Below are 21,022 nucleotides of genomic sequence, written 5' to 3'. Positions count from 1 at the left end.
GAAGAGCTGCGAGCGAAGCATGAAATTTTAAATGGAAAACCTTCGTAATTAGAGTGAAATAAATTTAAGTACGCAAATTGAACGATAGGAAGTCAGGAGTCGGGACTTATGTCTCGCATCTACTCAGAAAATATCTAGAAAGGTTAAACCATAATATTGAACTTTAAAAATATTAATTTATTCATATATTTACAGATTAAATTTTTAAAAATCTTTTAATTATAAATCAAATTTAATATCTAATATAAATATGAAAATGCAAGCCAGAAAACAAACTATTTCACATTAAGAATAAATCATTTGAATAAAGTTTTTGCCAGAATTAAACAGATTTGTTCCATAAAAAAAGATATTTGATTTGGAGAACCTTTTTTGTTGGCTGTGCATTCGTTTGGCTACGAATGGGGTAGAAAAAGTAAAGGGATGGACGAGAATACAAGTGTACGTATAATTAAGTGGTCACCAAGTCCCGGCATTCAGAAAGCTACTCAACTTGACCAATACGAGCTTTGACTTTAAAGTGAATTTTACCTCAAAATATATACATGCTCACTACAAGAATAAACTCAACGCGCCATATTTACATTTTTTTCCGGACTAATTGAAGTGCAGTTAAGTATTTATTTTCTCATAATTGAGGTGGCCGAATGGAAAAAAACAAGTTGCTCAGTGAATCACTGCCGCAAAGGCTAACAGCTGGCCAATTAATTTCAAGTGCACATTAGTTGCCGAGATGATTATGAAAAGAAGTGGAGATTGAGCCATTGAAAGGAAAGGAAGGGGACATACTAAAGTTGAAAGCCGAGTTAATAAGTCTGCTAATTGGTGCAAAACTGTTTTACTGATAAGCACTAGAACATACCAATAATTTGTTTAGTGGATGAGGCAACAAGAATTCCACTTTATTAAACTTATGTTATTCAGCAAAATCATATCTTAGTTTCCTAAACTACTGAATTCAGTTCAGGATTTTACTAGGCTAAATATAGTATCTGATTTTACGCATTAATGCATTTGTCTAGACGCGGCATAAAAAACAAAGCAAATACAAATGCTTTGACATTGATCTTCAATAATATTTCGCTTAATTAGCAAGAACCTTCAGCGAATGATTGATTTTTGTGTGTGTATGTGTGTAAGATTAATTAATTAACTGATTCGCAGCCAGTCAAGCATTGATCCATCTGCGAAATTGGGGATGTTTTGACCCCACTTAAATTTCTCCTTCCCAGGTTTCCATTTCACCGAGAAGCCACAAAACCAATTGGTTTAATTTGGCGACCTGAAGATAGGACTTTAGGGTAACCCTTTTGGCGGGGCAATCAGACAACAAAGCACATATATGATATTCCTATTCCTCGAAAATAACTGGGAAAACTTATCGCTGCCATTGGCAAATTGTCGCCATCATTTTCTTGGGAGATACAAAACTGTAACTGCGGGTAACTTGAGTAAGCATTTCCACTCGTTCGCATTCGCATTCCCGTCTCAGCCCATTTTGACCCCCTTTTAGCCACTTCAACTGCGGTTTCATTAGCGCGGTCTGCGTCAACTGTTGTTGTTCCTCCTCTGCTTCTGTTGCCACTGGTTGGCTTCCTCTAATTTCGTTAAGTTTCGTTGCCACAACAGGAAACCGAGTGTGTGCCACAATTTTTTGCCATCCGCAGTTAATGCCTCCCCAGCCGGAGAGCCAAGTTTTTGCGAGCCCATGCACTCAGCAAAAAATTGGGGTTTATTGTCCAGTCAAAAAATAGAATTGGCCTTTAGAACATGAAAAGAAGGAACGCTATAGATACCCGTTAAAAACCGGAGTTAGGGGGCGCTATCTGCCAAAAGCCAACAAAATCTCGAATTTTCAAATATCTTAAATATACATTTATGCTAATAACTTCTAAAATAATGGTTTGATTAAAAACATTTTTGATGTGTCGATAGACATTGACCGAATAAACATTAAACGCATGTTTTAGAATGACATAAAAAATTTTATTTTAAAAGTATGTTTTTTTATATGTTATATTTTTTCTCAAGTGTGAATAGAGCCATCTCTCCCTCTCTCGCTCTTCCTTCATCTCCATCTTGCTCTGCCATCAAATGCAATTAACAAAACACGCTCCTAGCATAAAGTCATTAGTTATTCCATTTCATGAATATCCCTCTCTCGATTCGAACGCTTCGTTGGATATGTTTATGTGTGTGTTAGCCAGCTTGGAGCATATGGAGCTATAGTGGCAATGTGTTTGTGTGTTTGTGGAGGGGGCTGTGCTTAAAGCCTTGACCAAAGACCATTGACCAAAAACCAAGGTCCACAACAAATGTACATAACATTATTATTTTGGTGGATTTTTGCAGAACGGCCGATAGCATCGATGCTGGGCATGCTTAATCTATAGCACCACCCACCCAGTGGAGCCACCCACAACCCACCGAAACACCGCACCACCCACTGGAACAGGCAGCGGAACCCCTCCAACCATTTGAAGTTCTGGCTAAATTGCCATTCAGTGTTGTTCACCGTCATTGGTGCTCGTTGTCCGGCGTCACGTTGTTTGCTTTCACCTCAAGCCAAGTTTGCGAATGTTTCCCGGTCCCCCAATCGGTAGTCCCCCAAAGCATACTACCCAAACCACCACCTAGCCACCCTATCCGTACACCCTTCAGCCGGAAAGCGTGTACGCCGGATAAACTTTTCGGCATGAGTTCTTATAGGCAAAAATGGTTTTTCAATACTCAAAGATTTATGAGTCTATGAATCTTGAACACATCCACAAGCATGTGAGTAAGTTTGTCTGGGTTTGCACAGAGAAAAAATATAAGGGATGTGGGATTTAAAATGTATGCCAAAATAAAATAAAAACTTTCTCAAGAAATTTCGAATGAATAAAATTTGTTTTAGTTGCTGGCAACTTATTTTGTAATGTACAATATAATGTACAATATATCAGAAACTTGGTTATGGCTTTTTTCTCTGTATGGCAAAAAGATACTGAAACTCGAACCCCATTTTCCACACCCCATCCTGACCAGTTTGAATTATGCTGGGAGAGGGATCGGGATCGGGATCGGAATCGGGATCCTGGCCAGAACCGAAACAGAACCACTGGAGCAGCAGAAGAGTCTGAAGAAGCCAAAAGCAAACACCACAGATTAGTCGGCATATAACACGAACCGGTAAATGGCTAAGAAGCGAACTGAGGTGGAGGAATGGTGAAGGGTGAAGAAAAATGCCAGGAGAACAACAAATAGAAATCAAGGGAAATTCCTTGCCCAGGATAGCAAGCAAAGTTTTCTATTTTATTTTTCGGATTTTGCTCATCTATTTTTTTTTTTTTTTTTTTGGGTTCCCGGGCAAACTTGGAGCAGCTGCCACATGGAACATGAATCAACACAGAAAGTCCTCAAAAGTTCTCGGGGATGATTTAATTAGAATTCTCGAAGATGTCACCCAGGGCTATGCCCCCAGTTTCGTCTGGGTTTTGGCCTGGTCTAAGTCGGCAACGTTGGGCAACGTTTAATTATGAAATTTTCAAGGTGGCAAGTTGGTAAGTTGGCAAGGTGACAGAGCGACAGAGGGAAAGGCAAAAAGGGGCATTCGGATGCCCCATCTCGAGGTATTTTGTGGTAGATTAGCCGGGCGTTCAATGTGTTGATGCGAAGGCAAAGGCGTGGAATCCTGATTGGTGTCGGGTTTCGGGTGTCGGATGCTGGCAACGATGTGATAAGTTAATTGAAATTAAATTTTAATTTCATGGGATAAAGTTGCCTTCGATGAGATTGCTTTTTGCGGGTCAGGAGACCTCCCCCACGAAATCAATATGGAAATGAAAATTTGGAAGGGGGAGCCTTCAGCCAAAGACCAATCAAAAAGAAATCCCTTGCGTCTATTAGCAGAACCATTTCATTTCCCTTTTAATGGCCAACTTACATGTCAAGCAACCTCTAAGAAAACTCATTTATACATTATGTATACGCCATGTTGAACACACGAGATTCAATCTACGTCTCAGTGGAGTCCTTGAGGTCTGCTCGAAGATGTTAATTGGAGTCTTTCCTGCCACCCAGCAACACCTTGGCTTTTCCCAGGAAACCAAAACCAAACACTCTCGTACAATCGGAAATACGCCTCGGGGGTCCCAGAGTTCTACATCAGTTTTAATTATACAAATGCAAGTGCAAATGAATCCGTCCAAATTTTCCAGCTAAGTAAACAAAAGGAGTTCACAAATATTTCCCAGAAATCGATTCCCCAAATCATAACTACAAGTGAGCATAATCAGCACTGCCGGCGGGCAATAATTTTAATAACAATTGGCCATCCACTCGACTAAAATCCACCGGCTGTCGGTTGAATGGCCAACGGCCCCCGCAGACCTGGCCATTAACTATGCAAATAATGTGCGGGATATAGACAAAATCGCCACAAGATTAATGTTTATTGATTTTCCCGGGCAGTGATAATTTGTTACCACATCAAATTGCCGGCCACTGAGTGAATGCGATTTTTCTGGCTTACTTTTCTATTTCTGGGCAAAGCCATCCTAAGAATTTGATAAGCCCCTTTTGGAATTTTCGCCAACCCCTCCCCCTCCACAATCAAAGTTTTTGTGGGTATTTGCATTATTAAGTATTGGCACCGCTTCTCTCGCTTTTCAGATTTCTCTGTGGTTGGTTGTTGTTTTTTGGGAAGTGGAAAATGGGAAAGGAAAATGGGTGACGCGTCGGTCATCCATTGAGCCAAAGGTGTCAGATTGCTGGGAGTTGCTTATCAGACATCAAAGGACACCTTGCGGTGCCATCTTTCCCAGCTCGTTGCCATTGCAACACGGAGCCAAAAAATTCTCTGATGCTTTGAGAAGGGGGGAAAAGGGAAAATCCCTGTCAAGTTTTCCCGTCCCTGGGATTTTTGGCTCCAGCCTGGTAACTAACTTTCAGGTTTATATAAATATTTTCGTTGGCTTGCTTGTTTGTCTGGTTTCGTCTATTTAGCATTATGGAATATTAATTAAAACAAACTTTGGGGGAATGTGAGCATTATTAAAAACAAAGCTAAGGTGCGGTGCTTTCTTTGAAACTTTGTTTGCCTCGACGAATAAGTTTTCGCATTTTAAATGGTACAGGAAAAACATTGGCGTACTGTTTGTTTTGCAACATTTTTTGCATTCATCTGGCACTGTTAGATTTTTATATTTGTAGAAGTCTAAGGCAGTATGGGTTTTCCCCAATTAGGAAGCCAATTAAACGCTGAAACTTTGCAGATAATCAATTAAACAAAAATAGTTGTACATTTTTTAATATTTCTTTAAAGGCTTTAATTGATCAAATTAATGAAATTTAAAGCTTGTGGCATAAAAATGCTGTAAAAGATCATTCTATTTTAGGAATAGCCAGGTGCAGCAACAAAAATGAGATTTTGAAGACATTTACTGAGTGTAAATGAGCAAGAAACCTTTGTTGAGGCCCAAGTTTTTAGATCTAATGGAAGCGTAATCGAACAAAACTTAAAGAAAAAAAATGTTTTTTTAATATTGATGAATGCAAGAAAAGCAGGCTAACTGGGCGGTAGTCAGAAGAAAAGAAAATATATTAAGAAGGGTCCATAATACAGGTGTTTCCTAGAAGTCTCTTTGTTTGGCAAAGGGGGATCTCTTCAGTGGACGCCCTGGGGTCCTGGGACGGCAACATTACCTAGGTATGCTTATCAAAACTTCAAAGGACACTTGTCCCGCAGCAGCGGTGGTCTTTCAAGTAAACATTTTCGCAGCGCACTTATTTACTTCTATTATCTTCATTTCGCCAAAATTAGCTGAAAGTGAAAACGACACCGAAAAAGCAACAGAAACTGAAACTAAATGAATATCGAGCGGCAATCGGCAACAAAGCGAAGCAACAAAAGCCATCGCAAAACGCAAAACAGAGTAAACTCAATCCCAAAAACCCAGCCAGACCGAAGTCAACCTACTTTTGGACGCAACAGACTACGACAGAGTCGAGCAAATTTTCAATATGTCCCTGCACAAGGAGAAATACTTAGCCCTATTGTTTAAGTACAACTCAATATTCACTCAAACCTGCTCATTAAAAAGCATTTAAAACGCACTGTAGTATAATGGAAATTATTGAAATATTGTAAAACAATGAGATGAAGGTTTAAAATATCCTGTTGTAATTAGTAGCTCATAAAACCTGTGTTAACTAATAAAAACAAAAAAAAATAATAATAATAACTAATAATAACAAAATAAATAACTAAAAGATGTGATGCCGGTTATTACTCACCGCGCACTTAATAGCATTAACAATATTTTTGTCCGTGTATTTATTCATTCGGTATGCGCCCAGATGAGAAGCATGGAGTGGGTTTTTTTTTTGGAGGGAGACGGGGAGGACCGTGTGTATGGGGGACAATTGGGCGCCCTGCGGCGGATTATTGAATTTTCCAGCATTCTCTGCTGACACTTGGCGCCTAGTGCGCTACCGCTTACCTTTTTTTTGTTGTTGCTGCTGCTGCTGCTGTTGCTCCTGTCCCTATTGCTGCTGGTTTAGTCCCGCGTCCTGCGTTCCGCTTCTCCTTCTCCCCGAGTAGCTGCTGTTTACCAATTCACTGGAGTTGAAAAAAATTCTAATAGAATTTGGCATAATTTACATATCTCCGAATTGCTTAGGCCAAACAGGGCCAAATGCATTAAATACAGCACAATAGGTGCGTGTGTGTGTGTGTACCCGATTTTCCGTATATTTTTGCCGTAAATTTTTCTTTCAACCGATTTTGACTGCTTTCTGGCGAGACCCAATTTCTGTGCCGTTAAGCGAAAAATCAAAAACAGCGCGCGTGTCGTACCGCTTGATATATCCAGTGATTTTTGATGGGAGACCCACGCACTTGCAACACGCGACACACGAGAAGCACCGGGAATCGGGGGACTTTAGATGGTTTTAGAGTGGGTTTTGGGGTGGACCGAGGGAAAAAGCGACAGTGACAGCGACAGGCGACGGGCGACAGCAACTAAGATGAATGTCAATAAAAATGATTTGGCTCTCCACCGCAGTTGGTGTTTTTTTTGCTTGTAACTCCCCGGATTCCCTTTCCGTTTTTTCTCTCCGTTTTTTTCAGTCTGTCCCGAGTTGCTGTGATTTAATTGTAAATCGCAGACAAAGTCCTGAAGGAAGAAGCGCCGGAAAGTGGTTTTCTCGCCACGCGAAGAATCCGTACTGGAGATACAGATACGGGTTGCGAATTGCCAAGTCGTGTTTCGCTACAGTTCATCTCGCAGCAGGGCTGCTGCGCAAAATCCGCCAATCTGCGCCTGCGCCGCTCTCTTCACTTTCTCTCTCGGCTTTCTCGACTCTCACTCTGCTTTCTCCCATATAAATATGTCTGTGCGCCACGCTCGTTGGAATGCTATAAAAAAGGAAACGTTAGAATGAAATGAAAATGTAGCATAATTTATGACTGCATCGTCTTTTAAATAATTGCACGCACACACACCTACAAACCTACACTCTGCCCTGCGTTTTAAATATTTACATACACTCACCTGAAGACTCGCTACCCCAAAAACACCCCACCACCCCCTAATGGCCACGTAAATATTCCATTTTTTATTTTATACGACTTTTTAAACATTCTGCCAAATTGGTTAAAGGTCAATGATATTAGGGCTTTTTAAATAATGGAAACGGAATAAGATGTACGGTAAAATAAGGTGAACAAAATAAGAGATAATTGCTAAGCTTGTCTACCGAGAATTAATAAAATTTTGAATTTGAGTTTTATTGAATTTTTATGTTGAAATTTTAAGTTTAAATCAAACTGTTAATTATAACTCGCATACAAATGAAATGTTTTAACCTTAAAACGCAATGATAAGCACAAGCTTAATATAATAAAACCTTAGAATTTTTAAATTTAAATCTAATTAAATATTAGTCTAGAGAATCTCTTAAAACATTGAGCGATTTTTTAAATTTATTTTATTTAAGCTTATTTGTATAATATGATATTTTAACCCCTCTTCTTTGCTACTGCAAAAATGAGCTACTTATATTTGGCAAATTTAATTATGGATTTACCTCAACGTAAAGCCACTTGATCAGCAATTGTTCATTATTTTTGGCCACTTGTTAAAGCCTTTTGATAATTAATTGCTCATTATTGGCCTGTTCAGATTGGCTCGCCACTATTGCTTTTATGATAAAGGCCGGGCCAATTTGAAATCATTTCATATGTCCATAGAGAACTCGTCGTTGTTGGCATAAGCATTCGGAAAATGGAACTGGGTAACTAGGACGTTGTCATGCGGTACTACAGAATCGCAGTTAGAAAGAGAGAATTTATGTCCCCTGATCAGAGTTCGACGTTGTTCAGATTTGACCCCGAGGAAGTGGGCAGATCGACATCGCTGGGCGGCACAAAGGAACCCATGGTTAGCACACTTTCCTGCTTGGCGCACAGCTTGAGCATCTCGGTTTTGAGTTTGTCCAGAATGGCGTAGTTGGGCTGATTCACAGCCGCCTTGCTTTGCAGCACGGTAATCTCCTGCTCCTCTAGCTTCTTCTCTTTGAAGGTTTTTATTGAATTGTTGCCATACAGACGCAGCAAAGAACCCCAGGTCTGGATGTGTGGATGCAGGATCTAAAGTACAAAGGGTACTGTAAACATAGTTTTAGTAGATCTAATCATTTCCCACCTGAAGGATAGCCTGTGAGGCCAATTGTTTGCCTTCCCGCTTGTTTTTGCAAACCACTTTGGCTGTGTGTTTGCCCACGGTCATGGTAAACTCATTCTTGTTGTTTGCAGTGCGATTGATCTCCTGGTTGATCTGAACATCGCTGCCGTAGTTGCGCTGTAAACAAGTCAGCAGAATGGCGTTGGGAGAAGGTTCCGTCGTCTTATTGCAAAATTCGGTGACTCGTGGATCCTCAATGCGGATGTCATCGAAAACCTTCAAGGAGTTGCATTAAAATAGCTTTGTTATAAGATATTGGCTTAAGAAACCTTAAAGAACATTTGAAATAAACTTTTGATCGATAAAATAATGATAATAGAAAGTAAGTCTTAAAGAACTCAAGCTAAGACAACTAACTATCTTGCTTACAGACAGATCGCTTTGGGCCTTCTTAGCGGTGCCACTCTTTTGGTCCTTGTTATTGCCTGTGATTTTATCCTTGACATCCGGAATGAGTATTTCCAGAGTTTCACGTGCCGCCTCCGACTTGGCCTGCTTTTTGCTGGTGCCATAGCCCGTTCCGTACTTGAGATTATTCACCGACACGGTGGCAGAATAGGGAGTGGCGGCATTCTGCAGCTCCTTGAACTCATAAGTTGGCTGAGTTTTCAGAGCATGCTGCACATACTCGTGTAGGATGCAGACGAAGCTCTTGCCGTTGGGGTTCATGATCCACTCCTTTCGAGCGCGCGAAGTGGTTGATCCCTCGCCGGCAGCCGCCAAAATGGGGAATTTAATTAGTTTAGTGCCATCGGGCAGTGTGGGCCGTTGGATATTCTTGATGTGCTTGCGGTTTTTTGTGAACTTGCGACGGGCATTCCAGCTCCGAAAGCGCAGCACACGGATAACCTTAAATTTAAACAACTTTTGACAGTAGTTATTTAGTTGTTCTGGCGTTATGGATTCTTTCTGGGTATTCTCGTTAACCGTGACGATTTTGGCAGCTGGCATTAGAGCAGTTAGGTTTTCTGGCTGGGATTTGGGATCGGAACTACCTTCGTTATTCTCCTTTCCCTCCACATCCATGGGCTCTGCCGGTGGGGCTGTAGCACCGGTTATGGGACACACAGCTGCTGTAGCGGCTCCATCTGGTTTCTGCTGCTCCACTTCCGACTCCTCGTCCAAAGCTCGCCTGTAGTTAAGGCAAGGAACTGCTGCCAAGGGCACGGCATGCTTGCGGGCACTTCCCGTGCCGAGGAAATAAGGTCGGGAGGCACAACAGACGCGGGTTTTTCGGTGCAGGAAGAGCGGCATGCCACTGTTGTGGGTCACCTGTACCCAGCCCTCCGGCAGCACTTCAAAATGGTTCAGGCGCTTCTCTGCGAAAGGAAAGAGTTTGCCGTCTTGTATCCTTGGGTAAGTAGAGATCACTTACCTTCGAGCACAGTCTTGAAACGCTGCTCATATTTGGGCTGCTTGGATTCACGCAACTCGTCGGGCAGCTTCTCATCCAGCAGGTTCTCGATCTCCTCGTCATCAAACTCCGAGGAATCAAATTCATCGCCGTCGCCCTCCGCCGCCTCCTCCTCCTCGTCGCCTCCCTCTCCGTACCTTCCAACCTGCCGCTCGCTGGTGTCGTCTGGTTGCCATGTAAGGAGATACAGTAACTATTTAGATAAGCCGTCTGTTTGTCTGGGAAATGCGAAACCCGTCGTCACCCTACTTAGGTTCTTAGAGTGTACCTTGTAAGATTGGAGTTGGAATGACATCTAGAAAGTTCGATTTCCATACTAGTTATAGATTTTGTTTTATCCTGACTTAAGCTTTATTAGTTATAGAAAATGTAAAGAGTTAAGCAACTCAAACTTGTTTCTTAAGTTACAGAACATGTTCCTATTAATTGATTGATACTTATTTCTACACCGATTGTACCTGAACTAGCTGGACAAGCCAGTCGGATAATGGGTATCATGCGCATGGAGAAGCCCACAAAGATCTGCCAACACCTGCCTTTCAAGAATCTGAAGGTAAACTGAAGCTGGTGTTTCATGGTTTTCCTGACGGTTGCCTCTTTTATCAGCCTCCCATATTTACACAATGATAGGTCCCTAAGATCTCGAGATAACGCTTCTGTACAGGCAGAACATAATAAAATGTAAAAAAGCTCCATGTTATAAGACCTATATATTTTTTATTTCATTTAATCGAATTTTTTTAAAGAAAAAAATCGTTAAGCATTCCTTTCATTAAAATTTGGTAGCAAACAAAAACAAGAGGAAACGTAAAAAATAAAAAAAACCTTTTAAAACAACATTTTTCTTGAACTTAAATTCTTAGTATAGAAGTAACGGAAGTTTCGACATTAATATATACATATGTTAAAATTGTTGGTTAGTCGTAATGATTTTTCCTCAAAAAAAGTTTACATCGCAATGAACATGTAGTAGATGTAAAAATTATTTTATTGTAATTTCTTAGGTTCGATCCCTACTCACCTGACTCCTCATCCTCGTCGCTGCCAGAGCCAACTTCATCAAGAACTTGGAACTGACGGAGCTGCTGGTCCATGGGCTCGTTCTGGAGCTCGTTGTCCCGGGTCTGACGCATTTCCTCGATGGCGCTCAGCGAAAAGCCGGCAACCTTGAGCTCCTGCTCCTCGTCCTCCAGCCGTGGCCGCTTGCGATCCTGCCCAGAATCGGGATTCTCCGCCATTGTGTATGGCTAAGTCTAAATCGGGAGGGTATTAAAGTCGGACTGATCGGAACTATTGGATTGGTATCCAAGTGCCTAGAATACTGCTGTCTCGGGGCCAATCTTGCCAATAACCAATACTGAGAGCATCCAACGTCTTGCAATTGATTTCTCATTGGAAGTGCCACATTGGTTAAGCCAGAAGCCCCCGCCAAAAAAGTCTGAGACTCCGAGCACTTTCGCGATTTACAAACGTTGCTAATTTGCTGCGTCTTTCGCGATGGATTCTGCCTGGTGTGTTGGACAAAATGCCAAAGCAAAAGCTGCACAAATATACTATAAACTCATGTTATAAACTCTACTTATTTTAGCAATACCAAACAGACAGAAAAAACACCGCATGCAAAGTTTGCAAAAACATACGCCACATATAAGCACTTTTTCAGGTTGGATTTCAATGTACGGGTATATTTATCTTCCGGAGGAGTGCAGTTGGTCCTAAGATATATAATTATGCTGCTTTAGTTACTTTTTTACGTTTATTTGTTTTGAGAAAGATTTTCGCAATTTATGAACGCCTCTAAGTTGGTTACTATAAAATAAAGTGGCCAAGTTCAAGGTTGAGAAAAATACTAGATTTTGAGCAAATCTGAACATTTATTCATTTTCTTTTTTCGGTCACGTGGCAGCACTATCAAGGCAAAAGTGGCGGGAAATTCAAAATCTGTATGTAAACATTACTTTTCAACGAGCTTATTAAATTGAAAGATAAAAAATAAAGGTCAAAGTTGAACATGTATAAAAAAGAGTCAGAGCTTCAATAAATTATTCACATTACATTATTTAAATTGTGTTTTGTTGTTATGTGTGTTATGTTGTGTTATATTTTAATATATAAGAAGTCAGACTATCTCTGCAATTAATATTAGTTTAAGTTATTATTTACGTTTTTTATTGTGACCATAATCCGAAAAAAAGTTATTCAGATCAAAATCCAATTTGTCGGCAGAAAAGCTCTTATTATAATCTCAGTAATGTCGGTATTAAGGGATAAGAGATCATAAGATCCTGTTTTCCTTAAAATTTTCCATCTGCTCCATAAAATGGAAATCGTCAGAGGTTTCCTGATGGGCATTTACCTATTAATAAATGCAAGGCAACATATACGCATTTTCCAATAAGCCTATCGATCTACATTCATTTCATGATCGAAACTAAACCAAACTTAGCTACATTAACTTAATGTCCCCATGGGGAAATTAGAATTGATTAGTTAACGCTTTCTAGCACCGTGTTTAGGTCAAGTTCCAGAGGCTTGTCCGCATCCTCCTGAGCGCTCGAATTGTGGGCGTGGCCCTTGGAACGGAAGTGAACTAGCAGATGGGAGCGCCGGACAAAGGAGACTTTGCAAGACTCGCAGCTGAAAAAATAGCACAATATATTACTATTAACATATTTGAAATCCAAGTAAAACTGTGATTCTCACTGGAAGGCTCGAACTCCGGTGTGACTGAGCATATGTGTCCGGAGTTTGCCGCTCATTGCGAAGCTTTTATCACATTCGGTGCACTTGAACGGCTTGATATTCGTATGGCGACTGAAAATATCAGTGAAGATTAATTTAAGATTGTTACAAAAGTTGTAAAAGGCTATAATTATTTAACATTAAAAATGTAGTTAAAATTAAACTAGATTTTTAGATAATAAATTAAATGGATCTCTTAACAATTGTTTAAGTAAAAAACATAGTTCAAAATTAAGCTGTATTTCAGAAAAGCAATTAAATGGATCTCTTAAAGACGGAAATGCCCTATCACTATACAAGATAATTAATTGGGAACTTAACAATAGTTTTAATAAAAATACAGTTTTAAATTAAACCAGATTTTAAGATCATAAATGGAGTGGTTCTCTAAAGGAAGGAAGGTATATGTGCTATAAGACAGCCAAATCGAATAGATATCGTGGAATTGCATGCCAAATAGAACCGATTAATCGTAGCAATCTGCCAAGAATTAACAACCTTTAGAAGAATTAATAACCTTTAGAAACGAATCTAGCCCTTACATTCGCTCGTGCTGGGTGCGTCCGCTGGAGTTGTTGAAGGATGCGTCGCAGTAGCGGCACGGATATGGAGAAGTGCCCGTGTGCAGCTCCTGGTGGCGCCTTAGCAGGGTGGCCGTATAGAACCTTTGGGAACAATGGTCGCAGGCGAATTCCTTCACGCCCGTATGGCGCAGCAGGTGCAGTTTAAAGTTGCTGGGACAGGAGAAATGGCGACCGCATTGCTCGCAGATGCACTCCCTTTTGCGACGCTCCCTTTTGAGGGCCACAACCTCGTCCTCGGTGAGCTTGTCCCATTGGGTGCGCGGCATTTGGCGACTTGTGTCTGCAAACTTCACGGATGTGCCAGCAGTGAATGTGGTCTTGGTGGGCATTCTACGGAGCACTATCTGATCCTCGATCTTTTCCTGGGGCAGCCCCTCCTGGGACTGTTCCTTCTCCTCCAACGGAAGTTCCTCCAGAAGCTCCTCGTTTATAAGCTCGATTTCTGGGATTTCTTCCACAAACTTGAGATCTTCCCTTTGAACAAGAAGAACATTCACATTACTGGGGCTGTTTTGCAGCTGTTTCTGGGTGAGAATCACGCGCTCCCTGAAAGAAACCGCAACCCGCAGGTCCAGTTCACAGAATGCGCATATAAAGGCGGGTAGCTCGTCCTTTGATCCCTTCACTAACTATAAATAATCCACATTTTAGTTGGGAAAATGCTGGAGACCCGAAAAACAATCTACGGATATTAAAACCACACTCACAAACAATCCCGTTAGAACCTCGATCTGGTGCAGCGTTACAGAATCGGGCTCCTGAAAGAGATTCTTAGGCGTCGAACAGAAGATGAACTTGCCGCAGGTGCGGCAATTACGAGGCGTCATTATAAAACTTAATTGTCTGCAATTTCGTTTTTTACATGTTAGTGGACACTCGGCGTTGCCAGATGTGTTCAGATTACATGGCAACGCCACCAGCTGCATGGTCTGAATTAGGGCTATTCCCGAAAACAGAATTAGTTCTGTTTCATACCAAATATTAAGTATTTATTAGTTTTTAAAATCTCAATCTGTTTTAAGAATAAACAGCATGGCTTAAAACTTAAATAGTTTTGTTTTTAGTAAAAAAATCTATGTATTTCTTTTAAATCATTATTTGTATTTCTCATTACAGGTTAGGCAAATTTAAATTTCAAGACTTCTTTAAACTTAATTTTAAAATAATACATTTTTGGGGATATGAATTATAATTTGGATATTCCCGATATGACTGAATCTTTGAATTGCTGAAAATTCAGCAGAACTGCTGAAGTTTTAGTATGGAGTATTGGATTGATCGACGAGTATACGACAAGATTATTAACAATTGCTTCACCAATTTTACCAGCTAAAATTTTGTAAGTTTCATTTTTTGTTTTTAACTAAATTTTTCCTGACCCATTTAGTATATAAAGATAAATAATAAGGATTGCTCGAACTATCAAAGCAGATTTTCCTTTCTGCGGAAACCGCACTTCCCGTGCGATTCGTCACTATGTAGATTGCCTACCATAGAGGTGAATGATTCAGTTTCAGGAATCCCCCTAATTCAAACTGGGCGAAATAAAAAAAAACCGAAACAGCCCCATTTAATGTAAACAAAAATCACCACAAGTAAATACAGGATGCACTTAAACGAGCAGATTAAAATACTGGGTCGCAGGATCATACTGGTGCCCTACGAATCCCGCCACGTTGAAAAATACCACAAATGGATGAGCAACGATACTTTGAGGCAGTTGACCGCTTCAGAGGAATTGACTTTGGACGAGGAATACGAAATGCAGAAAAGTTGGCGCGAGGACAGCGACAAACTTACTTTTATAATACTGGATGCTGACATCTATGCCCGTGATCATGACGAAATATTAGCCATGGTGGGTGATACGAATCTCTTCCTTCGCCCAGATCCGGATCTAAATGATCGCCAGGTGGCGGAGGCGGAGATTATGATTGCCGAACCGGATGCGAGGGGTAAGGGATTCGGACGGGAAGCCATGCTCATCATGCTGAAATACGCACAATCCCAATCACAGCTGAAACTGGACAAATTCGAAGTCAAGATCGACATGGACAACACCATTTCCATGCATTTATTCGAAACTTTTAAATTTGTGGAAACGAGTAGGGTAGAAGTTTTTCACGAGGTCACTTTGGAACGCCAAATTACCCCAGATTGGATCAGCTGGCTGGACCAACAGGTTCAACTACAAATCGAAAGCTACTAGGGTTACAATATGCATTTAAATATATAACCAAACTATTTTTAACTATAAATTGTTGTTTTATGTAAAGCATTCGCCTTGGTTTTAATGGAATGTCCTACACTTAAACTCGTAATACCTTTGCTTTTCTTTAGAGAATCTCAACCCAACTAATATAGAAAAAATGATCAAATACCAGAATTCTAACAAGAATCTTAACGACATTTTTAAGCTCTTATACGTATAAAATCCATAAACTTTTAGTTCCCCTGCTTCTAAAGATCATAAAAATAAGATAGGCTTGGGAAATTAGCAATTTCAGAAACATATATTTCGGGACCCCTATAAATTGAACTCCTGGTGAATTTTTTTTATCCAATCAAAATCGTATAATTTCAGATGATACATTTTCATCATTGATCAGAAATAAGTTATTTGAAGTCATCACTCAAAAATCACTAGTAAAAAATAATTTGTTCTGCATAAGAATTTTCAAATTATTATGACTAAGAATCCCAAATGCAATAAACCATTTCAGAATCTTTAGATTTAGCTCTGTTTATTACACTTATGATACAACTACTTGTTTCGCTTGCCTTACTTATGTTGCATTTTACATCATATGTATGTATTTATGGGTGCATCGATGTTTCTTTTGTTTCGCCTTGTGGCTTGGATGATTGTAATGCTGTGTGTATGCGTCTTGTCGTGATTTGCGTGGCAGGAAACGGGCAACTAACACTTGCCGCTTGTCAATTATTTCCGGAGTGTGGCGTGTGGGTATATCTAAATATAGTACATAAAACTAGATGCTTAGTGCTTTACAGCTGCATACTTAAGACTGCTAACTTGTTTCAATTTTTTATAAAAATCATTATTGAATAATCAAAGGCAAACATAATCGTAATCAGAATTGCAAATGAAAAACCAAAAATCCGAAATCCGCAAATAGCTGCCGCTCTGAGTCCTTAACGTAAATGTGGGCCGATACGATAATAAATACGAATTAGGCAGAGGCTCGTGGTCCATCGATGGGCATGGCGTGGAGCACCTCGTCCAGCAACTGGAGGGCTCGATGCAGATGCACCTCAATCCAGCAGGGCGTCTCCTTGATCGACTGGCGCGGATAGTCAGGTCCCCAGCCCTTGACGAAGCTGAGTCGCAGGATGCACAATCGGCGCAGATCATCTACGCCAATTCCAGCTGCTGCAGTCATGCCTGAAAAACCGAGGTTCAAGTGATTAGTTGGCTTTGGAATGAACCGATAGTACGGAAAACTTACTCCTCCCGCCTCCTCCCATCTGCTGATTGGCCACTCCGGCCACGGCTGCCGCCTGAGCTGCTGCTGCTGCCTGAGCATTCGTGGCCAGCGAGTGCATTTGTTGGTGGCACTGGCGCAGGTCGAACACCTGTCGCAAAAACACAATTATTATTCACATAGGGGATTCCTTATACAAAGCCCACCTTGATGCACGCCGCCGGGTAAATCTTGTGCACTGCATCGCCAGGTGTGCGTCCCGCCTCGCGATCCAGGTAATAGCTTTGTACGAACACAGAGTTGTCGCTGAGGCAGCGGAGCCACACGTCGCCCTCGCCACGCAGATCCAATTGTACGCCCTTGCCGATGTGCAGCCTGCACAAAGTGCTCCAATTAGTCCTCCAGTTAATCTCAACCATAGTTAGCCACTCACCTGGCACGTTCCGATTGCTCGGTGCGATGAACATTGCTGAGTGCGCCCAGGCAGAATCGATTGCCTCCCGAGGGATCCACATAGCCATCGATAATGACATTCGGTTTGGCCGACGGCACCTTAAAGGTCTCGCCCACCTGTGTGTCCAGCTCGAAGTAGGCTATGGAGCACCAGTATTCCGGAGGCGGCTGGCGCGACAGGAGGCGTGGCTGTTGCTGCTGTTGTTGTTGTTGCTGTGGAGGCGTCTGTTGCGGCGAGCCAAGGTCACCTGGCAGCGTTGAGTTCCCTGGAATCCATCCAATTTAGAATCCAAACAGTTATATATGTGTATAAAATGTACTTACAGAATCCACCTGGTAGAGAACGAGGATCGGGGGGCTGCATGGACTGTGTGTAGGTCAGGGTGTTGGGTCCTGTCCAAGTGCCCGCCGATCCACCCCCTCCGCCGGCCTGACTACCAGTAGACCCAGCACTGGCCTGTACTCCAGTCTGATTCTGCTGTTGCTGCTGCGGGGTGGGCTGCGCCGCTCCAAAGACACCGCCTCCTCCAACGGAGGCTGTGCCTGCGGATACCGCCTGCGACACATAGCCATTTTGCTGGGCATGGACGGGTGGAGGATTTGGTACACCTGCACCGGTACCTTGCATCTGACTTCCTGGTTGCGGCTGGCCGTAGTACTGACCTCCAGTGGGGGCCCCACCGCTGGCATTGACCGCCCCATTGGGTACTCCGCCCGTCTGCTGTTGCTGTTGTTGCTGCTGTTGTTGCTGCTGCATGGCCATAGCGGAGGCGGGATCAGTGGGCGAATTGGCCTGGGCATGGTGCACCCCATTGCCCTGAGGATTCTGAGCCTGTTGCGGAGGAGGTGGAGGAGCCATCACTGGACCGGGATTCATGGGGCCAGACATGCTCGACATTCCATGAGGTACAGCTGAAACAAATTTAAGGAAACAATTGTTAAATAAATAAAGTGAAATTAGTCGTTTTCCACCAGATCAATTAATGCAGTTGGTCCCACTTATATGAAGGTGTATAAAAATGATCGGAAAGTACGATTTTTACCACATTGTGGGGAATTTCAATTATTCTCAAATAAGTCTCCTTACAAATTTTAATACAGAAAAAATTTGAATTAATTGTAATTAAGAAATAATCAATGAATTTGTTCCCAGAAAGGGGGGTTTTTTGTGAAAATTAAGTTAACTCATATAATAATCCTTACAAAGCGGATGAGCAGCTGCCTGCGATTGGGGCTGCTGCTGCTGAGGGGGCTGCGGGGGTTGTTGTTGCTGCGGCTGCTGCTGTTGTTGTTGTTGTTGCTGAGGGGGCTGACCAAGCCGCGGGGGAGGTGGCACCATCCAGGAGCTACGCGACCCAGCAACACCATCCTGCGGCTCGATTTTTGGTATTGTGCGCCCGCTAGGAAACATTGCACTCATGGGATTGGCATCGTTAACTACCCAAAGTCAACAGAAAACGACCAAAAAGAAACAAAGGTAAACAAATATATTGAAAAAGGAAAATTAATGAAAGCAAGAAATCATAAAATAATTATTATAAATGCTGCAATAACTTCCCATAACTTTGTGTTCGAAATTGAATTATTAAAATATAAACCGACATAACAAGATTAATGAAAGAATAGAAAATATTAGAATAAGATTTCTCCACCAATCTACTTAAAGCTTTTCATTCCCTATTAAAAAATTCCCAAACAAAGTCAGTAAGGAACGGTAGCCCTACCATATTCAGCGGGTCCCTGTGGATATCCGTAGCCGCCGGGACCCACCATTTGCGTGGGGTGGTGTTGTATGGTGCCGATATCGTTGCCATCTATGTCCATGCCGCCCACCAGCGGACCCGCCGAGTATTCGTCCTTTACCAGGCGACTGGGGCCCGACTGCAGGCTCAAGCCGGAAAGGTCGATGCCCGGGGAGACGACGCGCTCGTAGTGGTAGGGATTCACGCATACCGAGTCGCACTTGAGATCGAAGGCGAAGGCGCAGTACTTGACGTGCTTGAGCTCGTTTTTGTGCAGGTCCGGCCAGCGCCAAATCCGGGCATATATCACGTGCGGAAAGCCCTTGCGACCGGCGACCTGGAGTGTAAAATGGAGAAGGCATTAGTTTTTTGATTATATTATTCAGTAGTTGCAATTAAAATTGGCTTTCCAAAAAGACTATTTGAGCCTCCTCATAGTTCATTAAAATTAAAAGATTGATTCACCCAACTTCCCGCCATAAGTTACCTAGTATCGTTATCAGAAAACCGGGAAATCGGGGACAAACAACCCGGACACTCATCTCCGATAAGAAGAGTACCTACTATCAGGTAGTCGAGTCACTTATCCACTTTTTTTTTTTAAATCCATCTCACCTGCAGTCGACCGTCGAGGGTGCGCTGGATCGTCACGCACTTGCTGGGATGGGCTCCATTTGTGGTGATGGCCGTGATCAGGGAGTCCAGTTCGTCGCGCTTCTCCTTGAGCTTCTTTACCAGCGACTCGATGGCCCGCTTGGCGAATCCCTCGCTCTCTCCGCCCTGTCGGTGGCACATTAGCGAGTGAACGATGCTCAGGCAGGCGTCCGCCGATGTGGGGGCGTTTGAGGGAGGTGGTGGCGGCATCTGCACCATGTCCCGGACAATTACTGCGGATGAGGGAGTAATTAGTATTATTTATTAAGGTATTCGATTGATGCTCGGAATAACTTTGATAACAGCTATGTTTATATATTTGAAAGTTTAACATTTTTATTAAAAAAAAGTTAATTGTTTTTTAACAATGACACATTTGTAGAGTTTCTATAACGTGATTCTTAGGTGATTCTTATCATTTACACAATTTTTTTCACATTTTGCCAAAATGAAATTATAAACATTAGCGGTGTTGCACTAGTGTGGTACCTACTGTAAAATAAAGTGACTGTATGGTGCACACATGAGGGTTAATAGAGATCGGCAACTTACTGTCCTGCGGGGCTACGGCGCCGTACATGTGGGCGGGCGGACCCGCCCCTGGGCCGCCGCCCATTCCAAATTCCTGGGCGAGGCCCAGAGAACGTGCATGGGCATCCACGGCGGCGTTGTTGCTGGATCCGGATTCGGCGGATATGGATACAGATGAGAGTGCCAGTGGGAGTGGGGGGCGTAATCGTAATCAAAGCCGGCGGAGTTAAGCACGCGACGAAAGGGGGGAAGAGAAAACCAAACAAAGACGGCACGCGAATGTGAGCACAAAACAAACGGCGGTTGGCTGACTATGTGTGCGTGGGCTTGGGGGGTGTTGCACACACACACCACACTAACACCAACGCTTAAAGACTTGAACTCCCACAAAGTTGGCGTAATTTCCTTGCGAAAAACTCTGCTCTTCTCAGTCTTTCCTCCTCCTTCGCATACAGCCACACGCACTGCTCAAACACACCGAACAAGAAGTTTCCTTTTTAAATCCTTGCTAAAGATTTGTTTTCACAGTTTTTAACGATTTTCATGATTTTCACTTTACTAGCTGCTTTAGAAACACACAAGTAGAATTTTCTGCCTCTCAAAATCCAGTTTTCCACCCAATTCGCCTTTTTTCCTCCTTTATTTTGTTGCGGCTGTGTAAAGTGACCGTTTTGCAAATATACCAAAGCACGGCGTTGCCAGATCACAAAAGCCTTAAAAACTCATTGGGGTA

At 42.2% G+C, this 21,022-nt stretch overlaps 4 protein-coding genes across 7 annotated transcripts; 1 reads left to right on the top strand and 3 right to left on the bottom strand.

The window, feature by feature from the left end:
- Positions 1-7,954: 7,954 nt before the first annotated feature.
- Positions 7,955-11,940, bottom strand: LOC108143007 (microprocessor complex subunit DGCR8). Of its 2 annotated transcripts, XM_017267192.2 has the most exons (6): positions 11,887-11,927; positions 11,162-11,393; positions 10,102-10,305; positions 9,096-10,045; positions 8,688-8,942; positions 8,345-8,632 (listed from the first exon to the last, which is right to left on the bottom strand). In XM_017267192.2, exons 2-6 carry the CDS (start codon positions 11,376-11,378, stop codon positions 8,345-8,347), a joined length of 1,914 nt encoding a protein of 637 aa, XP_017122681.1. In that variant the 5' UTR covers positions 11,379-11,393; positions 11,887-11,927. The 2 variants fall into 2 exon arrangements, with proteins under 2 accessions (XP_017122683.1, XP_017122681.1); XM_017267194.2 differs by having other exon boundaries at positions 7,955-8,632; positions 11,162-11,940.
- A 54-nt stretch (positions 11,941-11,994) lies between these two features.
- On the bottom strand, positions 11,995-14,346 carry LOC108143008 (transcription factor Ouib). 2 transcript variants are annotated; one of them, XM_017267196.2, is made up of 4 exons: positions 14,174-14,346; positions 13,425-14,095; positions 12,844-12,954; positions 11,995-12,777 (listed from the first exon to the last, which is right to left on the bottom strand). In XM_017267196.2, exons 1-4 carry the CDS (start codon positions 14,291-14,293, stop codon positions 12,627-12,629), a joined length of 1,053 nt encoding a protein of 350 aa, XP_017122685.1. In that variant the 5' UTR covers positions 14,294-14,346; the 3' UTR covers positions 11,995-12,626. The 2 variants fall into 2 exon arrangements, with proteins under 2 accessions (XP_017122685.1, XP_017122686.1); XM_017267197.1 differs by lacking the exons at positions 11,995-12,777; positions 12,844-12,954 and adding an exon at positions 13,107-13,362.
- Positions 14,347-14,999: 653 nt separating this feature from the next.
- On the top strand, positions 15,000-15,724 carry LOC108142962 (N-acetyltransferase 9-like protein). Its single transcript, XM_017267108.2, has one exon. It carries the CDS (start codon positions 15,073-15,075, stop codon positions 15,673-15,675), a length of 603 nt encoding a protein of 200 aa, XP_017122597.1. The 5' UTR covers positions 15,000-15,072; the 3' UTR covers positions 15,676-15,724.
- A 469-nt stretch (positions 15,725-16,193) lies between these two features.
- On the bottom strand, positions 16,194-20,958 carry LOC108142960 (mothers against decapentaplegic homolog 4). 2 transcript variants are annotated; one of them, XM_017267103.2, is made up of 9 exons: positions 20,311-20,957; positions 19,720-19,991; positions 19,087-19,441; positions 18,566-18,799; positions 17,687-18,274; positions 17,343-17,628; positions 17,116-17,284; positions 16,934-17,060; positions 16,194-16,869 (listed from the first exon to the last, which is right to left on the bottom strand). In XM_017267103.2, exons 1-9 carry the CDS (start codon positions 20,372-20,374, stop codon positions 16,658-16,660), a joined length of 2,307 nt encoding a protein of 768 aa, XP_017122592.1. In that variant the 5' UTR covers positions 20,375-20,957; the 3' UTR covers positions 16,194-16,657. The 2 variants fall into 2 exon arrangements, with proteins under 2 accessions (XP_017122592.1, XP_017122593.1); XM_017267104.2 differs by lacking the exon at positions 18,566-18,799 and having other exon boundaries at positions 20,311-20,958.
- Positions 20,959-21,022: the final 64 nt, after the last annotated feature.

Source organism: Drosophila elegans, unplaced genomic scaffold (genome assembly GCF_018152505.1).
Source record: "Drosophila elegans isolate 14027-0461.03 unplaced genomic scaffold, ASM1815250v1 contig_468, whole genome shotgun sequence".
Classification (NCBI taxonomy): domain Eukaryota; kingdom Metazoa; phylum Arthropoda; class Insecta; order Diptera; family Drosophilidae; genus Drosophila; species Drosophila elegans.
The sequence above is the reverse complement of the archived record's forward strand: the minus strand, read 5'-3'. Positions and strand labels throughout refer to the sequence as shown.

Bases quoted from the DNA above. Each gene is read 5' to 3' on its own strand.
- LOC108142960 (XM_017267103.2), bottom strand. From the start codon at position 20,374: ATGGGCGGCGGCCCAGGGGCGGGTCCGCCCGCCCACATGTACGGCGCC. The intron at 17,629-17,686 runs GTAAGTACATTT...GATGGATTCCAG, and splicing joins TTCTCTACCAGGTGGATTCT to GGAACTCAACGCTGCCAGGT. The intron at 17,285-17,342 runs GTGAGTGGCTAA...CACTTTGTGCAG, and splicing joins GAGCAATCGGAACGTGCCAG to GCTGCACATCGGCAAGGGCG.
- LOC108143007 (XM_017267194.2), bottom strand. From the start codon at position 11,378: ATGGCGGAGAATCCCGATTCTGGGCAGGATCGCAAGCGGCCACGGCTG. The intron at 8,943-9,095 runs GTAAGCAAGATA...AACTCCTTGAAG, and splicing joins AGGCCCAAAGCGATCTGTCT to GTTTTCGATGACATCCGCAT. The intron at 8,633-8,687 runs GTGGGAAATGAT...TTTGTACTTTAG, and splicing joins CCTCACAGGCTATCCTTCAG to ATCCTGCATCCACACATCCA.
- LOC108142962 (XM_017267108.2), top strand. From the start codon at position 15,073: ATGCACTTAAACGAGCAGATTAAAATACTGGGTCGCAGGATCATACTG.
- LOC108143008 (XM_017267196.2), bottom strand. From the start codon at position 14,293: ATGACGCCTCGTAATTGCCGCACCTGCGGCAAGTTCATCTTCTGTTCG. The intron at 12,955-13,424 runs GTAAGGGCTAGA...TGATATTTTCAG, and splicing joins CGCACCCAGCACGAGCGAAT to TCGCCATACGAATATCAAGC. The intron at 12,778-12,843 runs GTGAGAATCACA...CTATTTTTTCAG, and splicing joins ACCGGAGTTCGAGCCTTCCA to CTGCGAGTCTTGCAAAGTCT.